The sequence below is a fragment of the Taurulus bubalis genome (genome assembly GCF_910589615.1).
Source record: "Taurulus bubalis genome assembly, chromosome: 9".
NCBI lineage: Eukaryota > Metazoa > Chordata > Actinopteri > Perciformes > Cottidae > Taurulus > Taurulus bubalis.
This window is the reverse complement of record NC_136597.1, coordinates 3,879,869-3,900,090: the sequence shown is the minus strand read 5'-3', so window position 1 is coordinate 3,900,090 and position 20,222 is coordinate 3,879,869. Positions and strand designations below refer to the sequence as shown.

Here is a 20,222-nt window from a genome sequence, read left to right as displayed (position 1 = left end):
TAATCACACATGAATTACTGAGTGGACGCAGAGTGACTGAGCGACGCTGTGTGGCCAAACGGAGAGACGTAGCTCGGAACTACATATCTTTAGGCAGCTCTAAGGTCATACACATTGCCAGATTACATGCACATTCGCTCAGCCCACATCCAGTCCAGTCAGCCATTAATGAAGTCGGTGTCAACAGAGGAAGTAGCGCTGATGTCCCTCTCCTGTGTCCCTCCCTCACAGAGGCGAACGTATGCTCGGTGGTATCCAAGGGTTACGTCTCTGGCCTCTTGCGGCTTTACGAGGACTGGCACGGCAAAGGAACTCAACATGTCGCCGTGGGAATCTGCCACTCACTGCTGCGCTGCCTCCATAAGGTCACTCACAGTACTGCAGGCAGACAGGCGTTCGTATCCCAGGGAGGCATCCGACTGCTGTACGGAACGACACAGGTGAAGTTCAAATCATCCTTTTCCTGATTTTTTGTTTTTGTTTCCGTTTTGTTGCCCATTCTTGCTGTTGGGATACACCATGTCAGGGTATGTGTCTTTTTCCTCTTCTTTGTGTCTTGGATTTTGTTGTTGTAGAAAGTACCATACTGTATGTGCGCTGTCTTAACATTACTGTAAACAGCTACTCAGTCTTTTCTGGTTAACTTGTCTCCTGCTGTCACCCAGGCCGGGTCCAAATAATATTCAGTCTAAATGGTTTGGGTAGCGTTCTGCTTTTGCGATGGCTCCATTTTTCTGAAACTGTTCTGGGAGTCTGAACTAGTGTCCCAAGTTCATGCTTTTTATAAAGAATGGAACACCTCAAATTTGTTACCCACCAATATATTAAGTAAAATATGCAATCAGGACATCAGCATTCAAAGAACGGCTGTGACGTCACAGGTTGGAAAAATGTTGGGAGTAAAAAATTAATGCAGTTATACATGCCAGTATATAGACTAAAAGTGCTTGATTGGGCAGGGTGTCATTTATAAACATTGTCCCACAATACATCGTGAAAATGAAGCTGGACAAATGTATAAATAAAGCATGATGGGTGGTTGGATCTCATGGCACAGATGATTGGAAATGGATTTGATGGATGTCTTTCCTATCAGTACAGCCCATTGATTTTCTCTACATTCTGTTTACTGAGTTGGTCTCTCTGCAGACATGCTTGCTGAGTAAAGGCCTGGAGTCTCTGGTGGAGCCTTCTGTGCAGCTGATGAGAAAGTGTCTTCCTAAAACACCTCTTCCACTGACATCAGACCGGTCGGCTTACACCTTCCACGTGCCCGGAAGACCGCATGCTGTCGCAGATATGGATGCGGAACTAGGTATCAGTATTCGATTCACGTCAACATTCAGCAAACGCACCTTTGATAGCAGTTACTGACTTTGATCGGTGGATTTCTTAGTTGAGCATTTGTATTTTTAATGTATTGTTAATCTTGAATTTTGAACGTTTATATTTGTCTTAACAGTCTTCAAGTAAATAATACACAATCATTTGTATTATGTACCTTTACAGATATGAACATTTTAAAACTGTACGAGTATGACATTGTGTTATTGGTTGGGTAACGTCGGTTTCCTCCCAATCAGAGCAGCAGCGAACAGTGAGGAGAGTGACGATGAAGAGGCTGAAGACAACAAAGAGGCAGACTTTGTAAGTGTGTGTGGCCATGTCTTGTTGGAGTTTGTGCTTTCACTTCATGAGTCCATCATGAGGGTCAGAGTTGCTGTGTAGACAGTGGGGAAAAAACAAAACTGTCTTTTGAAGGAAGGTGGTCAGCTGGGTCTATACACATTTGACTGTGGATTCTGTCCTGTGTGAAACACAAAAATCAACGTTGAGTTATTTGTCACAAAATGTACAAACTTAAATAGACTGCGAGGAACTTTGATTCTATATTGATATTGGCGGTCCCCATGGAGTTTCCGTGCAGCAGATTCCCTTTAGGAAACTCCTGATTTTATTGTCCGTCTTGGTGTAGACAAATTAGACCAGTCTTGTGCTGTTATGTCCCCGGCTTTCATTTATCCCTAACTGTATGTATCTTAATGTGTTTTAAATTGTGCAATCTACATTTAAGGGCAGTTCAAAAACAGTAGGCGTAATGTTTTCACACAGCCCCGTTATTGTCTCCATAATGTCCAATGATATGCAGGTCAGCTCAGTTGGAAATGAAGTGAGCAATTTACAACAACTTCCAAAGAGTCTAGCGTATCTGTCAAAACTGGAGTATTTATACATTACTAAAAAAAAAATGACACTGAAAGTCTCAAAGATGTTTTCGCTCGTCTCCTGACTGACCTGGGCAAGAGGTCGATTGAAAGACGGTCCATCCAATCAGCTGGCCCAAGTATTTTTTTGGAAAGAGCCTGCCCTTTTCCAAGCAGTCTCGACGGCTACTCGATGGTTCTGTTTTACAGAGGATCGGGTTAAGCAATCCACTGAAGCAGGATTCAACTCGGCTTTGGTTCTGTTTCTGCATTCGCAAGTCTTGGAATTAGTTGAGTAGATTCCATCAATGTGGCCCAAATCATGACTGAGCCTTGTACAGTGCACCTTATCCGAGCAGGTGCACATATAAATCCCAATAATCCTTGACATTTGCACTGGTCTATCATGGAGCTTTCATTATTTGCCTGAAGCTGTTTCCAGTCAAAACTACGGAAGTTCTCCAGGCCTGTAGGGGGAGCGCTTAGTGGAAAGGCTGGATATTTGACACAAGGGAGAAACCAGACAAATTCTTCAATTTTTTTTTTTTTTACATTTGGCTTTTTACTAAATATATAAGAACAGATTTATGTAGCTAGTGTTAACTCTTTTATAATAATGTCAAAGAGACGCGGGAAAATGGTCAACATTTTGATGCTGGAAAATAGTCAACACTTTGCCTCAAGCAGCCAATAAAATCAAGGAGGAGGCGGGCTTTACTACTTAACCACTGTGAGTGAGATTGAAGGGCAACACCAAATGATACAGGATGATAAAAAAAATTGATAAAACAAATGTGAGTGCCAGAGAGGAATGGTGGTAAGGCAGAGATTGAAGAGGGAGATGAAAAAACATGATAGGATAAAAGAGGCTAATGAAAGGAAAAACAGCGGTGTAGGTGGCCTCAGTGTGGAGTGTCTCGGGAGAAAGGAAGGGGGGCGACAGACACTACAAAAGCCGAGGTGGAGAGATACTGTAAATGGAAGCGGGAACCGAGGGGAGAAGTGGAGCAAAGTGAGGCACCAGAGAGATAGATGTAACAATGGGGGAAGAGAAAGGGAAGAAGAAAATATCAGAGAAGGTCTAAGCGGGAAATATCTATCTTATATGTCTGTCAGGGAAGATGCCTGCAACCTTTGATACAATGTACTGTTATGAGGGAAAACATATACTCGTATGAAAAGTGTGGATCCATGTAGATCCAGCAAATCAAATACATCTCTACTGCCCTACAAAGTCTGAGTAGTGAGGGTTTTAAAAGGCAAACGGAGACAGATAGAAAGGTTGCAATGCTTCCAGGCAGATGGTTTTGAGTGTAGATGCTGTCAACTTTCAGCTTTCTTCTCAATTTCCATCAGTCAGTTTAGAGTCACAGGGTTGTATTTCAAACGCCTTTAAAAACTGCAAAAACACACTCTAGCAGCCAAGCAACGCTGTAGCAGAGACAACTGAATGGAAACACGGCTACTGAAGCCTTTTAATACAACTGCACAGCAGTGGATGGGTTTGCAGGGATGGCAACACTGGTGGACAGCTCCTTCCCTGACGAATCAGGGAAGGACACGTCGTGAATGATCGTTTTCAAAGCTTCCCGGAGATTTCAAACTACAATAGGCCTCAGCTGCGTTTTCCAAACGTCTCAATTTTAGGGGTTCCAAAACGCCGGAGCAGTGAGGACGCTAAAGGCGTCAACATGGCAAAAGTTAAAGCTACATCCACATTTAAAACGCAGGAGTTTGCGTGCCGCTGTACAAACAAACCACGATAACAGGCATTAAATTAGCTGGCCTGGTCAGTGACAGGAAGCAGATGTGCTAGACGTGGTTTGTAAACAAAGGTCACAAGCACCCGCACAGTGGTACCAAACCTGGCAACCCTAATGACAAAAACTGACCAAGCCTGGAAGCTGCACACGAGTCGCTCCACCACTCCGGTTGTTCAAAGAGAAGAGTGCTTTCTTGTGATTGGTTCATACGGTGTATTGTAAAGAACAAGAACATTGTAATGGTGTCTGCGCCTTTGCTTGGAATGTGTGTGCTTTTGCTAGATTCATATATAATCAAAATGTCACCACTGTAAGTTGGCAGATTTCCGGAGTGACTAACAACGCTCTCCGATTAGGCATTTACTGCTCGGTGGACAGACACGATTTACAGCACCCGGTGACTCAGCCACTGATTAGCACCGCGTTCCCAGTGTGGCAGAACGTGGTAGACAGGAAGAGACAGATGGTCTTTGTTTTCCACAGGGGACTGACAATAAATACACCAGCAGTGTTAACCCTTGTGTTGTCTTGGGGGTCAAAATGACCCGTGTATGAGTGTATATGTATGTGTGTTGATGGGTCATTTTGACCCCAAGACAACACGAGGGTGCCACCCACGACGCCCACGGATACAGCTTGTCGGGGGGAAAAAAGTTCCGTTTGTGTTCCACCATGAAGTAACATGGGATGTATCCGCAAACTATTTGTCTAAAAGCTTATCGATACAGCTTCGCTTGACTCTTCAACCTATGAGAGGTTATCATGTCAAGGGTTAATTTCTTCTTCTCTTTTTCCCCTCATATCACGTACAATTTGTACAACACAATATAATGGAGAGGTGTGACCTTTTGTGCCCGTTTTGACGTTATCAGCCTAATAGATGGTTTTGAAGGGGCCTGATGTCGTTGATCACTGGTACAAATAGAAGACAACGCTCACTGCTCTTCACCGCTCTTCTTAATTCCAAAGGGGATTGACTCCCAAAATATATTGACAGCTTGTTATCTATGATGAAGTCCAACTCAACTGAGCCAATTTTCTTATGGATAAAAGGGGCGTACAGCTATAAGCTCGGACCCTGCCTGGTTCCGTTCCAGTCTCCTGAATTTCCCCGAGCACTTGTCAGATTTTCACTAGTATTTCAAACGTCTGCTCCCCTTTTCAACAGTTTGTTCTTAGAGCCTGTGACTGAGTTTCCTCTCCAACTGTTCTGATGCTCCCATGTGCCTTTCTGTCCAGGATGACGATTTGGAGACGGACCTGAACAAACTTCGTATTCGCCCTGACCCAGACAGACCCAAAGAGCTGCTGCCACAGTACAGCCGCCTATGTCCTGAACTCTCACATGACTTCCAGGTACAAACGTGTGTGTGTGTGTGTGTGTGTGTGTGTGTGTGTGTGTGTGTGTGTGTGTGTGTGTGTGTGTGTGTGTGTGTGTATTTGAGGATCTGAGTTTTTCGACCTGAGTGAGGACATTTTGGCTAGGCTTTACTTTGGGACAAGTTGGGGTTAGGGTTGAGGTCTGGCATTTAGTTGCGATGGTTAAGGTTAGGTAAAGGGAATAGGGAATGCATTATGTAAATGCATATCCTCACAAAGATAGAAGTACAAGGTTGTGTGTGTGTGTGTGTGATGGCACATGATGTTAAATGGGACACTTTTTTTTTTTTAGGGTATTAGACACATTCACGTGAATATGCCACGCTCAGAGAAGACTGAATGGGTCAGACGACCTCATGTGACTGGATCATTAACTGGACCGAACACCAGAGTGTTGAGTTCATGTGAAGTAACGTTTTGTGAGGTGTTTACATATTTTACTTATGCTTATGCTTACGTGCTTATTTTAATCCCAACCATGTTTTTCCTAACTAAGTGGTTTTGTTGCCTTAAAAAAAGGATAGTGTGAAACATTTAGTGTGGTTTATTGGCAGATAATCAATACAAGAGGCATAGTTATGTCAGTGTATAATCACCTAAAACTAATAATCGTTATGTCTCCCTTAGCCTAGAAAAAAAAGGAGATATATGTAGAGAGTTGAGTGTTTCTCTTGCATCCCAGTGGCTCTAGCTCTCTCTAGTTGGAGAGTTGGATGTGCTCCAAAACCTGGTATTAAACGGCCCCTCCCACTACACACACACACATGGACACAGACACACATAAAGCGCAAGCAGATATGCTGCTGTGGTGAATTGAAGGTGATAGGATACTCAAGGTGACAGCAACTACGCTCATCACTGTAGCGTGCAATGAAATATTTGCAAGTAAAAAGCGTGTAGGTTATCAATACATCTGTGAACATGTAAACGAAACCTAATGCAGTCGGCCACTATTGCAAGCACAGCATGAACGATCGGCCAAAAGCTTCGTCTTTTTTTTACTTCTCTGCCGGCTAAGACAAAGCAACCAGGAGGATACTGATCCAGGATGTTAGAATTGTATATCTTCTTTATTTAAACAATTATTTAGTCATGTAGAACAGCGGTCCCCAACCTTTTTTGCATCACGGACCGGTTTCGTGTGCGACAACATTGGACGGATGAAAACGGATGTGGACCTGCTGTTCGTGACGAGCAAAACTGACGCTAGAGGTGTGCGTAGAGCGTCGTAAGGTTCTTTGACGCATTGGTGTCAAGTGATGCCCCCTTAATGGACACTCATGGAATTGGGGATGAACGAATCTTTTTTTTTTATCCTGAAGAACACTCACTTTGAGAACTGTTCCAAATGAGTTGAATATACATTTCCTCCTTATTGGTTAATTTCAGTTCCCTTAACTGTCCCTTCATTTCCCACACAAAGACACAGATGTTTAGCCTTGCTTAGCACAAAGATTGGAAGCAGGAACAACTCAGATCAGAGCAAACTTCAGAGCATCTTAAAAAAAGAAAGAAAAGAAAGAAACATGCACTTTATTAATCCCCTTTGGGAAATTCTTCTCTGCATTTGACCCATCCTTGGTTAAGGAGCAGTGGGCTGCCTTGAGAGGCGCCCGGGGAGCAGGTAGGGTTTGGGTGTCTTGCTCAGGGACACTTCGACATGTAAGTTATGGAGGGACTGGGGATCGAGCCGGATACCTTGCTGACGACCACTCATCCCCCTGAGCTAGAGTCGCCCTTATACACAGTTTGCAAAGTATTGGAAATTAAGTGAAACGTATAATCTAATAGTAATAAAAAGTTCAGGTTGTGTAATGCAATTTTTATATAGCTACATTAGAGGCATTATTATTTTTAATTTGTTCACAATTACATTAATTTATTTTAATTTTGCACATTTGTTTCAATACATAAAATGTAAAAAATAGGTTGAAAATATAAATATATTAAAATAAAATGGATTCAAATGAAGTGGTTGAAAATTTGAAATCTTTTTGGTGTTTGACTGTAGTCAAGATGAATGTTGTTGCTTCTGATAAAAGCTTCCATGGCCAACATGTGATGAATCAATGCCAATGCAAGGGCCATAAATAGCCACAGCAGTGTGTAATGGTACTGTGTAGCGGCTGAACTAGTGTTGGACTGGTAAAACACACAAGTTGATCTTCTTTTTCTTCTCCTGCGAGGTTGTGTTCAGTGACAGGTCTGAAGAGTGGCGGAGCAGAGGGAGATTATGCAAAGAGGTGATGAGGGGGTGAATCTACTCGCATCAATCTCTCCTGTGGGGGTGGGGATCATGAGGGCTTGTGCATATTGTACAATTGTGTATAAGCACGCCAAAGCTTAGGAAAGACTGTGTATATACAGTATATGATTGTGACAAAGACGTGTTGTTACCGTCGCGGTGATGTCACGGTCAGAGCAGTGAAGTCACAGGAAGGGAAGTGGCGTGAGCAGCGATTATGCAACGAGTTAGAGAACGTTGCAACAAACAAAACGGATGTCCTGGACTCTTTTTTGGGAACCCTTGACATTTCCCCTTGGCGAGGAAGGCAAACTGCGATCTTGGCCAACGATGGCGACATAATGCAAAATCAACGAGTTTGAGGTGAATCTAGTGACTGGCGGTAATATGTGGAAGGTCCAGACTTGTATTGTTGGAACAGCGGAACATCTTCTGTAACAAAGTCGTATCTGTTGAGTTTGAATGAAGTGTGTTTTACGATGATCAGCGACGTAAAATTACAGTTTGACAATGGAGACTGGTGGTTTTCAGGAGATCATATTACTTGTTCTTTTGTAAGTTAATTAATTATAATAATTTCCAAATCCCTGGCGGGATTGAAAAGCATGTTTTCTTCTTCAATTGAAGCGTCGAGACGATAATTAGCGTTGTATTTCCATCAGTCAACCGGAGCTGGAACTGATAAACAGCCAAGACTACTGCAAAGCTATTTGTCCAGAGAAAGAATGGCGAATGTAACCGTTCCCACTAAAGACAAAAAACAGATGTTTGTGGATGTTTGTCCACCCAAATCTGACACTGATCGAGCGTCGTTATTTAACAAATTGGGAGTGAGAACGTGTCGGTTCTACCAGAGATGACTCCTGAGACTGCAGGCTTGTCTCCCAGAGTCTTGTTTTATTTTAATCATTCCCACAATGGCTCCTTGCCCCTTAGCAAGGAGTTTAATCTCCCCAAATTAAGCAGACTTTTAAATTTAAAGTTTACGGATCAAAAAAGACTCCCAACAGATTAACTTTTTTTGTTGATTTGACGGCTAGTTTGGAAGCGTCAAGATAGAAAACAGTGGAAGAAAGAAGGTCTACAAGAAGAGGGAGGATAATATGACTTACAGTAAATAGCATTTACTGGAGGAGGAAATTACTGACTAGAGAGAGACTGACACTGTGTGTGTGCCTGCGTGCTAATTTCAAACATGGTCATGATCATTCTGACTTCAACGGTTATTAACAGCAGAGAGGGTGTATGTTGTCCTTGTTAGATAAACGTTCAATTTGATCAAGCACAGGCTCAATGTCAGCACCTCACACAGTTGGGAGGGGACTGTAAAAGGGCCCCATGGGACATGTGCCACTGTGGGCTAATTTTTAGCGGCGCTTTAATACGCCTATGTTGTATTATTGTCTGTAAATATTTGATTAAATGAACACAAACCACAATTGCTCCTCCCCCTCCCCCCGTCTAACCGCAAGCGTATCAGTTTGACATGTTCAGTTAGCGGTTGGCTTTGTGAACAAAAACTATGGACTCCCGTCCATAGGTCGAGCAGTGTGCGAGATTAGCAGCAGACGGACACAGAGGTTCACACACATAATCTCCTTGCCGGATAATAAATACAATGTAGGCCTGTCTTGATCCCCCAAAATGTTAAATCAGGTGTGTGTGTGTGAGAGAAAGAAAGAAAGAAAGAAAGACAGAAATAGATTGTGTCAGAGACAGATGGGAGATAATGAACGAGTTTCTCGGTCCGCGATAATGTTTCATGTCATAAAGCACAGGATATCATCTAACTTGACTCATGATAAATGTGTTAATATCTGACTAATAGGAAGCACATTCATGCTAATTTGTCAGAATATATTATGAGGATAAAAAAATATATATATATATCGTATCCCCAGATGTTCTCTGCATTCCCAAAAAATTACTGATAGTACAGTGAGAGGCTCGTTTCCTACATCAAATACACCATGTGATGTCACACGTATACTATGTCTCCCACAGTGAAAACATCTCAGCTGTGTATCTCTGTGCAGGAGTTAATTTGTTTGACAGCTGAATTTGCCTCCTCTGTGTGCAAAACATGATTGTGCTCCTGGCTGCAAACCAAAGCCCAGATAATAAATAGTACTGTTTAAATGACAGCATGGCCTCAGCGAAGCAAAGAACTTTGGAAAAGATATGTAAGTTTGTTATGTAAAATAAGTCTCAGGAGGATTACATGGAGAGCTACTGAAAATGTTTCAACTCGCTTGACGGCAACACAGAAACACAAAAGGAAATACAGTCAATGATTTTGATTGTTTGACGAGGGCTGCCTCCGACCAACAGGTAATGTGATTGCTGAGTCAACTACAAATGGATCCAATCAGCTGCCTCGCATGTTAATTAATAACTCAGTGTAGACTGATGCTACCAAATCATCGAGCATGTTGTCATTCAAGTGGTCAGAGAGAAATCTACACGTCTCCGTTTTCAGGCTTTAGAAAATCTAGACCGTGACGGGAGGCTTTTGACCAATTGCGGGTCAAAGGCAGAAGTGTGTGCAAGTCCCTTCAGACGGCGAAAGTTTGTTTCGACGATAGAACACCCTGCTGGAACAACAACACGTTCTCACGCCCAACTCGTCAAATGCAGACACTTGGTCAGTGGCCGATAAGTTTCAAATGATGGCGCTTTAGGTAACCCTCGACGTGTCAGTTTACACTCGTAACATGCATGGTCTTCACATGGAAATTAGGTTTAGGCAACAAAACCTTCTTAGTGAGGCTCAGGAAAAGAGTGTGGTGGCTATTATCTTGACTAAAGAGTGACGTGGCTGAAGTGACAAAATGTCATCATCGAGCTAAGCTGTTAGCAACATTTTCTCCCCATCTATTTATAGTTTAGCCTTCTGCGTAGCAGTTAGTTCATGGCTACATTGAGATATTGATCCTGGTCAGCAGAAGCCTTAATGCTGTGTTCACACCAAAAGCGTTGCAAATCCCGTGTCCATTCGCGCTGCTCGATGGAAATTCGCATCTGTGCATTGACTTTGCATATAATCTACTCACACGAAAAATCGTGTCATCGTGATTGTTTTGTGGACTGCCATGTCGTCTTTTTTACTACCGGTGAACGTACGTTTTTGGGATGCGGAGGAGTGACGTAGAGATATATATATATATATATATATATATATATATATATATATATATATATATATATATATATATATATATAAAGCCCCGCCCTAAAGCATACCTTGCTTTATGGTCTATGACTCTAAATGGACCATTTACTAAATGAACATCATGCTGTATTGAAGAAGACTTGAAACCAGAGATTTAGACCATAAATGTATGTTTACTTAGGTTATGAATCAAGTGAGAAGTAGAGTAATTTTATACAATCCAACATTTTTTGCAATTGTAGTCGGCGACCATGCTAGTCAATATAGAGAATGCAAGTGTTATGGCACTTCCACATTGGCTTCACGTAAAAGAACCGGAGGTCGCCGCCTGTTTTATAATCACCTGACTGAGCAGCACAATGAAAAGAATACAGTTTCAATCAGATTTCGGCTCTTACATCCTCAACAGAAAAAGCTCATCGACTTGATTTTGTCCAGTTTTTTTGTCCAGATCAGACCATCCATTTGCAACTCACATTTCAGCCACAAGCCGTGATATAAAAAAAAGCTTCACACTTCAAGCTTCGAGAAGCAGCTCCAGTGCTGGCCTGAAGCATGAGTGAACAAAGCAGCTGCTCAGAGACCTGCAGACACCAGGGTGCCCGGGAACAAGCAAATTACACGTGTATAACAGTCTGTCAGTTCCATTGCTCTGAGTTCAGTGAGAGCGTCTGTTTTTGTGCTCATTGGGGAATTGTACTGAACAGATAGTTAAAGATGATGATTGCATATGAAAAAAAACACCATCTTGTTTGATGCTACTTTTCATTTGTCCACATTCCCAATGTCAATAACCCGAATAACTAGTGAGTGGCCACACGGCATTGAGCCAAGGCTGCATCATTGCTTTCTAGAGTTCAGACTGTAAACTTTTGACTCAACTTGAATTTGACATCCTCCTATGAATAAAAAAGTGTAAAACAAAAATGTATTTTCCTAACGAATAATAACGAATATACTTTGAATCATTATATGAGCAGGAGGAAACGTGTGTAGACAGCACATTATCATGGGCAGAAATCCAAATGGGGACAGCTGATGTTCATTTTCCACCGCTTCAAAATGATAAAATTCTCCAATGGCAGATTATATCAGATGGAGCTATAATGATAATGGTAAGCGTTGCTCGCCAAAAGGCTGGGATTAAACTAATAGGTGTCCCGAGTCAGCAGGCCACAGCAGTTATTTCAATGTGTCAGATGCATATCTAATCAGCATTTAACATCTGTCTGAGTCTTTTATCTGTGGGTTGTGATCAATAATAGTCCACTCAACAGTGTTTGTGCTTGCTCAGCCCAAAAAAAGTATGTTTAAGTTGAATGAATCTTTGCCGTTTTCACTTTTCTAACAAATGCGGAAATCTGAAGACAAATGTAATGAAAAATGAATAACCGTAGTCACAGAAATGACACTACCACATTTCATAAAAAAAGCGGTTTAAAACGCTTGAAAATGAACTAACATTGACAGAACAGAATGTCAATATTGTAATGTTCTGTTGATAAAGACATCTAGGTATTGTGTTGCAGAGATATCTGCATGCTACCAGCTAGCACTGGCCCCGTCCCGTGTTGTAATACCACTTGTAACTCATGGAGGCGATAGTGAGTCACTGTAGTCTGCGCTCAGTACAAGTTGAGAGGATGAAGAAGTCGAGCTGCCCCAGAGGGCTCGTCAATCAGGTCGAAGCTACAGGGTCCATGCACACGCTTTTATAAGTTTCATTTGGATTGTTCCATATGAAACAAGAGTTTCCGACTCTACTGCATTCAAATGCTTGTTTTCTCTTCAGATAAACTGATTCAGCTTTAATTTAACACATAGGATTGTCACTTGTTCATTCATGTTTTTATTCTTTAGATATAAAACATGGTACGTAATATTTCCTCTATATTTGTAGCTTTCTGGATGTCTCCAGACATGTCTGTGTCTTGTCCTCTGTGAGAAGGGATGAACTGGTTTGCTGCTTCCAGACACAACGCCACATCCTGTCCACAAAAGTGGAGCCTTTAAGCAAATCACATGACTGAAAACCAATGTCTGTGTCTCACAGGAGCTGGGTTTGAGTTCCGAGCCGGAGGAGAGTTCAACGTCGTCGTCATCAGATGAGGAAACTGTGCTGCTCAGCGGTTTACGGTGTTGCAGCTCCAAGAGGGACGTAGGGAGGAGCGCTGCCAGCAATGATTCATCCCCCTCTGACCCGGAGACCGACCCAGAGGGACACGCACCAGGTCAGACACGGTTCAAATATAATGTCGAACATTCATATTAATATTGAGATAAAGGCGAGATAAGCTATTCAGACAGCTCAGAATAACTGCATCACCTCTGAGAGAAAATTAAGCTAATCATCTCATCAGAAGGTTGAATCTCTCTCCATCATTATCACATATTTTAGGAGCAAAACAAGTCCTGTATTGAGCTACCTCATTTCACGAGGTGAGAGATACCAACACAGCTTTTGATTAAAACACATTTTATCACTTCATGATGGTGATGAGATTTCCTGCCATTTTGGAAAGACATGGATGGCATATACATATACAACAGCAAGGCTGTACTTGCTCTCCACCACCTCCTGCAGAAATATTTGGCTCTTAAGCTGCACAATGTTCCACTATGTAACTGTACCTGCTGCTGTTTGCTGCTGAGCAGGTAGTGTGCAGTGAGTTTATCGCAGCTTAGAGGTTGATGAGTGGAGCTGTGGAAAATCAGAAGAATGAGCAAATTAGTGATGCATCTTTTTTTGCATTTTTCACAACAAGCAACTTATTTCACAATTATAGTTCTATGAGTCATTGTTATTGTAAAAGTAGGGATTAGTGCAGCTTCAACCTGTTCTGCATGGTGGGCCATACAAAACAGCCTTCAGACTGGTAAATTAACAATGTCTGTTGAGGAAAAACTGTTTTTTTTGCATTACATTTGTAAATGAATGCTGATATTCTAAATAAAAACAGCAAAATGTTATTCATACATATTTTTATTTACACAATATATTCATCCTATCATTTTTAAATCATCTAGTATATACAACCAGCCATTAATCTGTTTCATACCATTGAAAAAAAAAAAAAAAGTTAGCTGATTTTTTCTTCTTCACTAATACGAAGTAAATCGGAAACCTTTTGCGTATAAAAAAAAAACTAATACACGGCCCTTTTCTTCATCATGACTAGTTATAGCATGACAAGCCGTCCTTGTTTTAAAAACCATAGCCTTATTTTCTTTCCCTCTTATTCTTGAAAAGTGGCAATCCAAATGCAAAATGTTCTCTTCTTTCTCCCTCCAGCTGCTGCCCAGTTAGAGGCCTGTGATTTTCACAGTCACAGCAGCATCCTCAGCACCAGCCCCAGCTTCAGGACCAAGGTTAGAGAGGCGAGGTACGCTCACACTCAATATTTGCTCAGCATGGATGTCTGGACAAGGCATTTGTCAAGCTGTGATAATGATGGAAGGAAATGTAATCTGAAAGCACAAAGGAAATGAGGCTGAAAGAATTCATCGAGGACACTGAACTCTGTCAGTTCCTTTAAAAACACCTCCCCCAGGCAGGAGCAAAGCCTTGCCTCGCTTCTCCACTGGTCCCTGCTGGGAGCCGAGACCGCGCAGCTGGCGACCCGGGATGTACTACTAAACTCGCTGGAGGGCAGGGAGGCACAGGAGAACCAGAACCAGGACTGTGTTAGTGTCAAACCCTGCTGCAGTAAAATTAGGTTTTCTAAAAGGGACACAAACAGAAAATGAAAGTTCCTTGTTGTATTGGGTCAAATAATTAAGGATTACTATTTAACAAACTCTATAATCATGCTTTTGTCCATAATTTCTTGTTCATGGTTACTCATCTAAAACGTTGTCCTACTTTACACTGTGGGGAATTACTTTAGTAATATGGCATTTTTCAAAATCTTTCATCCATCAATGCCCGTGAGTAGTACCAAATTAAGAGGCCTTTCACTGTTGAAAACTAAACTTAAAAAAATATCTATCCCAGATCCAGGACATCAGAGACACTGACAAAGTATAAAGAGTGAGAAAGTTTTCGTAGGCCAGGCAGTAAGGGTGAGTAGGTGGGTCAAACAAACACAGGACTTACACCCAGGACACCGCTGAACACATTCGGAAGCCGGACTTGTTGTACCACAGTTTTTCCCAAACTATGATCTTTTCCCAAGCACAATGTTTTAGTCAGACCATCTAAATACCTTCAGACTGAATGTTAGACATGTCTTTATTATCTGTGCTGCCTCCAGTTCATTGGTTTTCATTAGTAAGCTCATTTGGCTGTCACTCACAATGTCTGCCCTCTTTGAAATGCCAGCGGAACAGAATTCAAGTTGGTTGAATGAACTAAAGTCAAATATTACGAGCTCATGCTGCGCTGACCAGCAGTGTTCCAACCGAGAGATGTCCATTTCTGATGATGCAAATATGTAGAGTTTGAGGAGTTGTATTACGGGGATTTCTTTGGGAAAGTCCTGCATATTGTTAGATTTCCACTGAAATAGTCACGGACAAGTAAAAGGCAGCTGGGCCTTCCTACATAGAGGACAACCCCAAACTGAAAGAAAACTAACTTTATTCTTTCCAGAACAAGCAGGATTCTCAAAAACACAAACAGGGTTCCGGCAGAACGGAACAAAAAGCAGGCGCAGAACCACGCAGGCACACACACAGTACGATCAGACAAAGGAACAGAAGACACACAGGGCTTAAGTACAAGGAGAAGATGTGGGTGATTAGACACAGGAGGGAACAATCAAGGAACAATCAACAGGCAATCACAGGGGCAGGAAGTGCAGGAGACACAGAGGACACACAAGACAAGGACTACAAAATAAAACAGGAAACAGACAAACTCACATCATGACATAAATTGCTCTTCCTCTTTTTCTGTTATGTGTTTCTTGTCTTTGGCATTCTACCCCTGTGCAGTGATTTCACAGTTTACATCTTTGCATAATTTGTCATGGAACATCTAGGTTGTTAACATATTTCAGTCTCACAGAAAACACAAAGATATATAAATATTCACAAATCATCAAATCATGAAACTTGTTTGCCTTTGATTGATGATTCTAGTAGTATGAACCTCTTATTGTTTTCTTTACCTGTAGGGATGAAGCCCCCGTAGGTCAAAGAGAAGAAGATTATGATATTGATGAGGAGGAGATTGCAGACGAATCCCACCATCGTACCATGATAGACAGGTTATTGGAGAGGCATGGAGCTTGTATCCCCCACCATGAGCCCAAGCTGTACCGTGCTGCAGCTGCCAAAACCAATTCCATTCCAGGGTTCAGCATCCTGGCGTTTCCAGATTTCTGGGGGCACCTCCCACCGCCAGGACACGAACCCATGGCACTGCGCAAACCCAACATACAGAGGTACGTCATGCTCGTTACAGAAGTTGCCTGATGTAGTTCATGTAACAGAGATGGGTTTAAGAAAGGTTCATTGTCAGACTGTTTTAATAATACATGTTGACTTCACACAGGTTCAGGTGGTTATATAAGACTACTAATCCTCACCAATAACGCCATAATATATACAGTGCTCAGATGCAGGTGAAGACTGCTGTTAGTTGCTCGTACTTTAACAACAAGCGTTCTTTCACAGTGTCATGTTAGAGTAGAAACCCTCACTGTCAGAAGCTTCCCAGACAACATGGGGTGTGGGAAATGTGAAACTAAAGGCATTCGTTCAAAAGACTTCCCACTCACAACAAGACGATATAGGGGATAATAATAATACATTTTATTTTTAAATGCACTTTTCTTTCAAAAGAAACTCAGAGTGCCCCAGAGCCAATATATAGTAAAACAAATAAAAACATAGTTAAAACATGGTTAAAGCAACCCCTAATACAAATAAATGAAATACAAATGAATAGCTGACAACGAATCAACATGAGGTAAAAAATGCCTTCCTGAATAAAAAGGGTTGTAGCCCAGTCTTAAAAGAGTTCAGTGTCTGAGTTGACCTTAGGTGGTCAGGGAGACTGTTCCAGAGGCGTGGCGCTGCCGAGCAAAAGGCCCGGTCGCCCATGGTGCGGAGCTTGGTGTTGGGGACCCGGAGGAGAGGGCGGTTTGTAGATCTGAGGGTGCGGGTGGAGGTTAGGGGAGTAATGAGTTCTTGTAGGTAGGGAGGTGCATGTCCATTTATTTATCCAGAGTTCTAACCATCACACTGTGGAACCACTGATGTCAACCCATAGGAACATGGCAATAGAACAAAATGGAAACCAACACGATGACATGGGTGACCATGGTGAAGCACACATGAACCTAGACAATGCTTTACAAACCAACACATGCTACCTTTACACTGATGAATGGCAGCTCAAGCCATTGTTCTTAAAGTCGACAGACAATGAATCCAACGACAGGTAGACGAGGCCTTTTGCGTCTATTATTATTATTATAAAGTTATTGTGTGTGTGTGTGTGTGTGTGTGTGTGTGTGTGTGTGTGTGTGTGCGCCTAACGTACAAAGACGTGCTGGCTTTTAGTTACAAGCAGTGGAAAAAACGGTTTGTCTTCATAAAAAAACATGCCTTGAGTATCAGTTTAAATATCACAAACACTGTAATATCCTGAAAAAAGAAACTGCTTCATGTGCTTGGTGTGTTCACCATATCTCAAACACAAACGATAATGACATTGGATAGTCCCACTGTGAGTACAGTGTCGTACGCCACCACGTGATGCTGATTCCGGCTCAACTTTTGCCACAAGGCGACATCCTCCAGTGACGCGCTTGCATTGATGATACAGGCAAGCACACGTTCCTGGTACATGACTTTGTAACGGCAACATAAAACATAAAAGAAAGAGTGTTCACAGACAAAAGGCCATGTGGGAAGTGGCAACTGAGGACAATTGTTTTGATTGCCTTCCTACAAACCAGCAACAGACAAACACATGCTAACTTCACACAGGTTCAGGTGGTTCTATGTGCGTCGCCGCTGCTCTGCTGCCCAGATGGGGGGCATCTCGCTCATTGCTATCTTCCCGCACCCCTACCGTCTCTCCCAGTCTCCTCGTCACGTTCCATTGTTCCCCCATCCGTTCTTTTATGAAGCCATCTCCCTCATCTCCAGCAGATGTGACACGCTTCTCCTTCATAATGGTCCCCGTGATTTTCTTCCCTCCTTCCTTTTTTGTGTCCTCCCTTCTCTTGTGTGTGTATATATGTGTGTGCTATCCGTCTTCATGTAACTATGGCAGCACAGAGAGGCGCATGGCTATCTGACAGTAATGGAATAGTCAAGGTAAAATGGATCTATTAATACTAGATTGCCCCAATATGAGTTTGGGTTTCGGACTGTGAGCCTCCACATATCATTTGTGCATCACACAGTAATTATACATAATGCACGCATAGAGAGATTGAGTAATTTCTGCAGATGTATAACACAGCAAGACGACAGAGAGAAGAGAGAGAGAAATGTGTGTGTGAAGCTCTCCGCACTGTGCCATGCATTTCAATGTGGCCTCTTCATTTCTGTGCTGGTTGCTGCTGATAGCGAGTGCCACCGTTTAGTTTTTTTACTATCAGTCAATTTCAGGTTTTATATTTCAGTTTCCAAGTACCTGTTGGTTCTTGGAAACAAGAAAAGGTTATTCATGAACATTAGCTCAGAGATCTAGCACAACACTTCACCTGAAGTCATGAGAGTTTACCATTTCGAGGACACACGGAAGCATTGAGGTTTAAATGTTGTTCCAGCGGGTTTTTACAACAGATTTCTCACGCGAGTAGATAATGTTGGCCTCGTTGATGCTGAAGGTTGATAAGGCAAACGACAGTACGCCTTCTGGGTCCTGTCCACTGTCTCCACTATAAATAATAATTGATGTCTAGACCTTGTAATCCATCCCTACGTCAGATATTGACAGCTGCCACTCATGCCACTACAAGTTCTGCAAAGTCCGTCATTTGTCCAGAATGACAGAGCAATAATTGATATACAAGGCCTTAGAAGTTAGTACATCTCTACATTTATACAGTATTGCTATTGACTTGGGAATTTTACCATTTATATATTCAATGTTGTCTCCTTGTTGTTTATGATCAATCACAACCCCGAGGAATTTTGTCTCAAAAACTCTTTCATCACAGAATTTGTATTCAATATCCCCCTCTAATTCCATTTGATTTCCAAAAACCATGAATTTTGTTTTCTTGATATTAAGAGATAATGTATTAAGATCGAACCAAGATTTGCTCATTTCTAGCTCCTTTTCAATAACAAACAAAGTTCCTTCAATCATTTTCCTGAACAAAATAAGTTAGTATCGTCAGCAAACATACATTTTAATAATTTATATTTACAAATGTCATTAATTTAAAGTATGAAAAGTATTGGACCAATCACTGATCCCTGTGGTACTCCACAGGTGACCTTCCTAAATCCTGACACCATGTCATTACAAATGTCCAGTAGGATGAAAAGATGAAGTGATGACACTTCAGACAGACATGATTGGCGGAGTGATACAACAGCGAGGCGGTAATTCTAGTTTATTCATGTATCGAGTCTTTATTTGCGTCTACTGTTACTTGAGCTGTATGACTATGCGAGTGTAATTGATATCTGCACATATGTTGTTTTTGTTATGTGTGTATAGAGTAGTGTGTCTGTGTACGTAGAGCACTTTTTAATGCCGCTCCACCGAGACATTTTCTCAGCAATTTCAAGATGCCAGCAGACGCTGACATTTAAAAATGTTAAAAATGCAATTTCACTCTGAACTTAATCCAATTATGTTAGGGGGGGAAAAAACGAACATTTGTGGACTTTTGCAATCCCTTAACAGAAATAATGTTAATGCGATTTTTGTTAGGGCTGCTATGAGAGTCAAGTGTAGAATGAGATTAGGGCGAATATGAGCGACCTTTCAAGCGACGTCTCAGTTCTAAGCCAGATGTTCTCCTTCAGTTCACTCTGTCCATGGGACAACTTTGCTTCTTATGTTTTTTGAAAGTGTTTAAAAAAAACAGAATATTGTGGAATGGAACAGCCTGTTGTTGAAAACGGGGAGGGGGGTTATACTCTAGGTTTACACACAATATAACATTTGGAGTAGTTAGGTTGGCGTTAATACTGTGTGTTTGCTGTAGAAATGGTAAATCAACACAGAGACCCACAAGAAAAGACAGTATTTGTCATTTTTTTCTTTTGTGTCCAACCTTAAATCATAGGGATGACAGATCAGAGAATTGTCATATGAAGTTATTTCTTTTGTATTTTTCTAACATTTTGTTATCTCAGACATTCTTTAAAGGGTTACTTATGAAAGTCGTGCCTTTTCCAGAAAAATTACCACCCCAGTTCAACCCAAAACTATATATAATGTATAAAAGCACTCAAACCCTCCGTTATCTATCAGAAAAGTTTTCTATCGATTGGGAACCTCCCGTGTCCCTCAGTATCCTTACTGGTTGCCGATCTTT

At 41.7% G+C, this 20,222-nt stretch overlaps 1 protein-coding gene across 1 annotated transcript in view; it reads left to right on the top strand.

The window, feature by feature from the left end:
* Nucleotides 1-20,222, top strand: part of agbl1 (AGBL carboxypeptidase 1) — a gene marked incomplete at both ends in the record, with an annotated part of 147,068 nt that overhangs the window by 52,710 nt on the left and 74,136 nt on the right. The window contains 7 exons of the mRNA XM_079224073.1: nt 232-440; nt 1,150-1,315; nt 1,589-1,647; nt 5,207-5,323; nt 12,818-12,995; nt 14,057-14,147; nt 15,882-16,151. Of these exons, the coding sequence (XP_079080199.1) occupies nt 232-440; nt 1,150-1,315; nt 1,589-1,647; nt 5,207-5,323; nt 12,818-12,995; nt 14,057-14,147; nt 15,882-16,151 (1,090 nt within the window). The remainder of the gene's footprint in view (nt 1-231; nt 441-1,149; nt 1,316-1,588; nt 1,648-5,206; nt 5,324-12,817; nt 12,996-14,056; nt 14,148-15,881; nt 16,152-20,222) is intronic.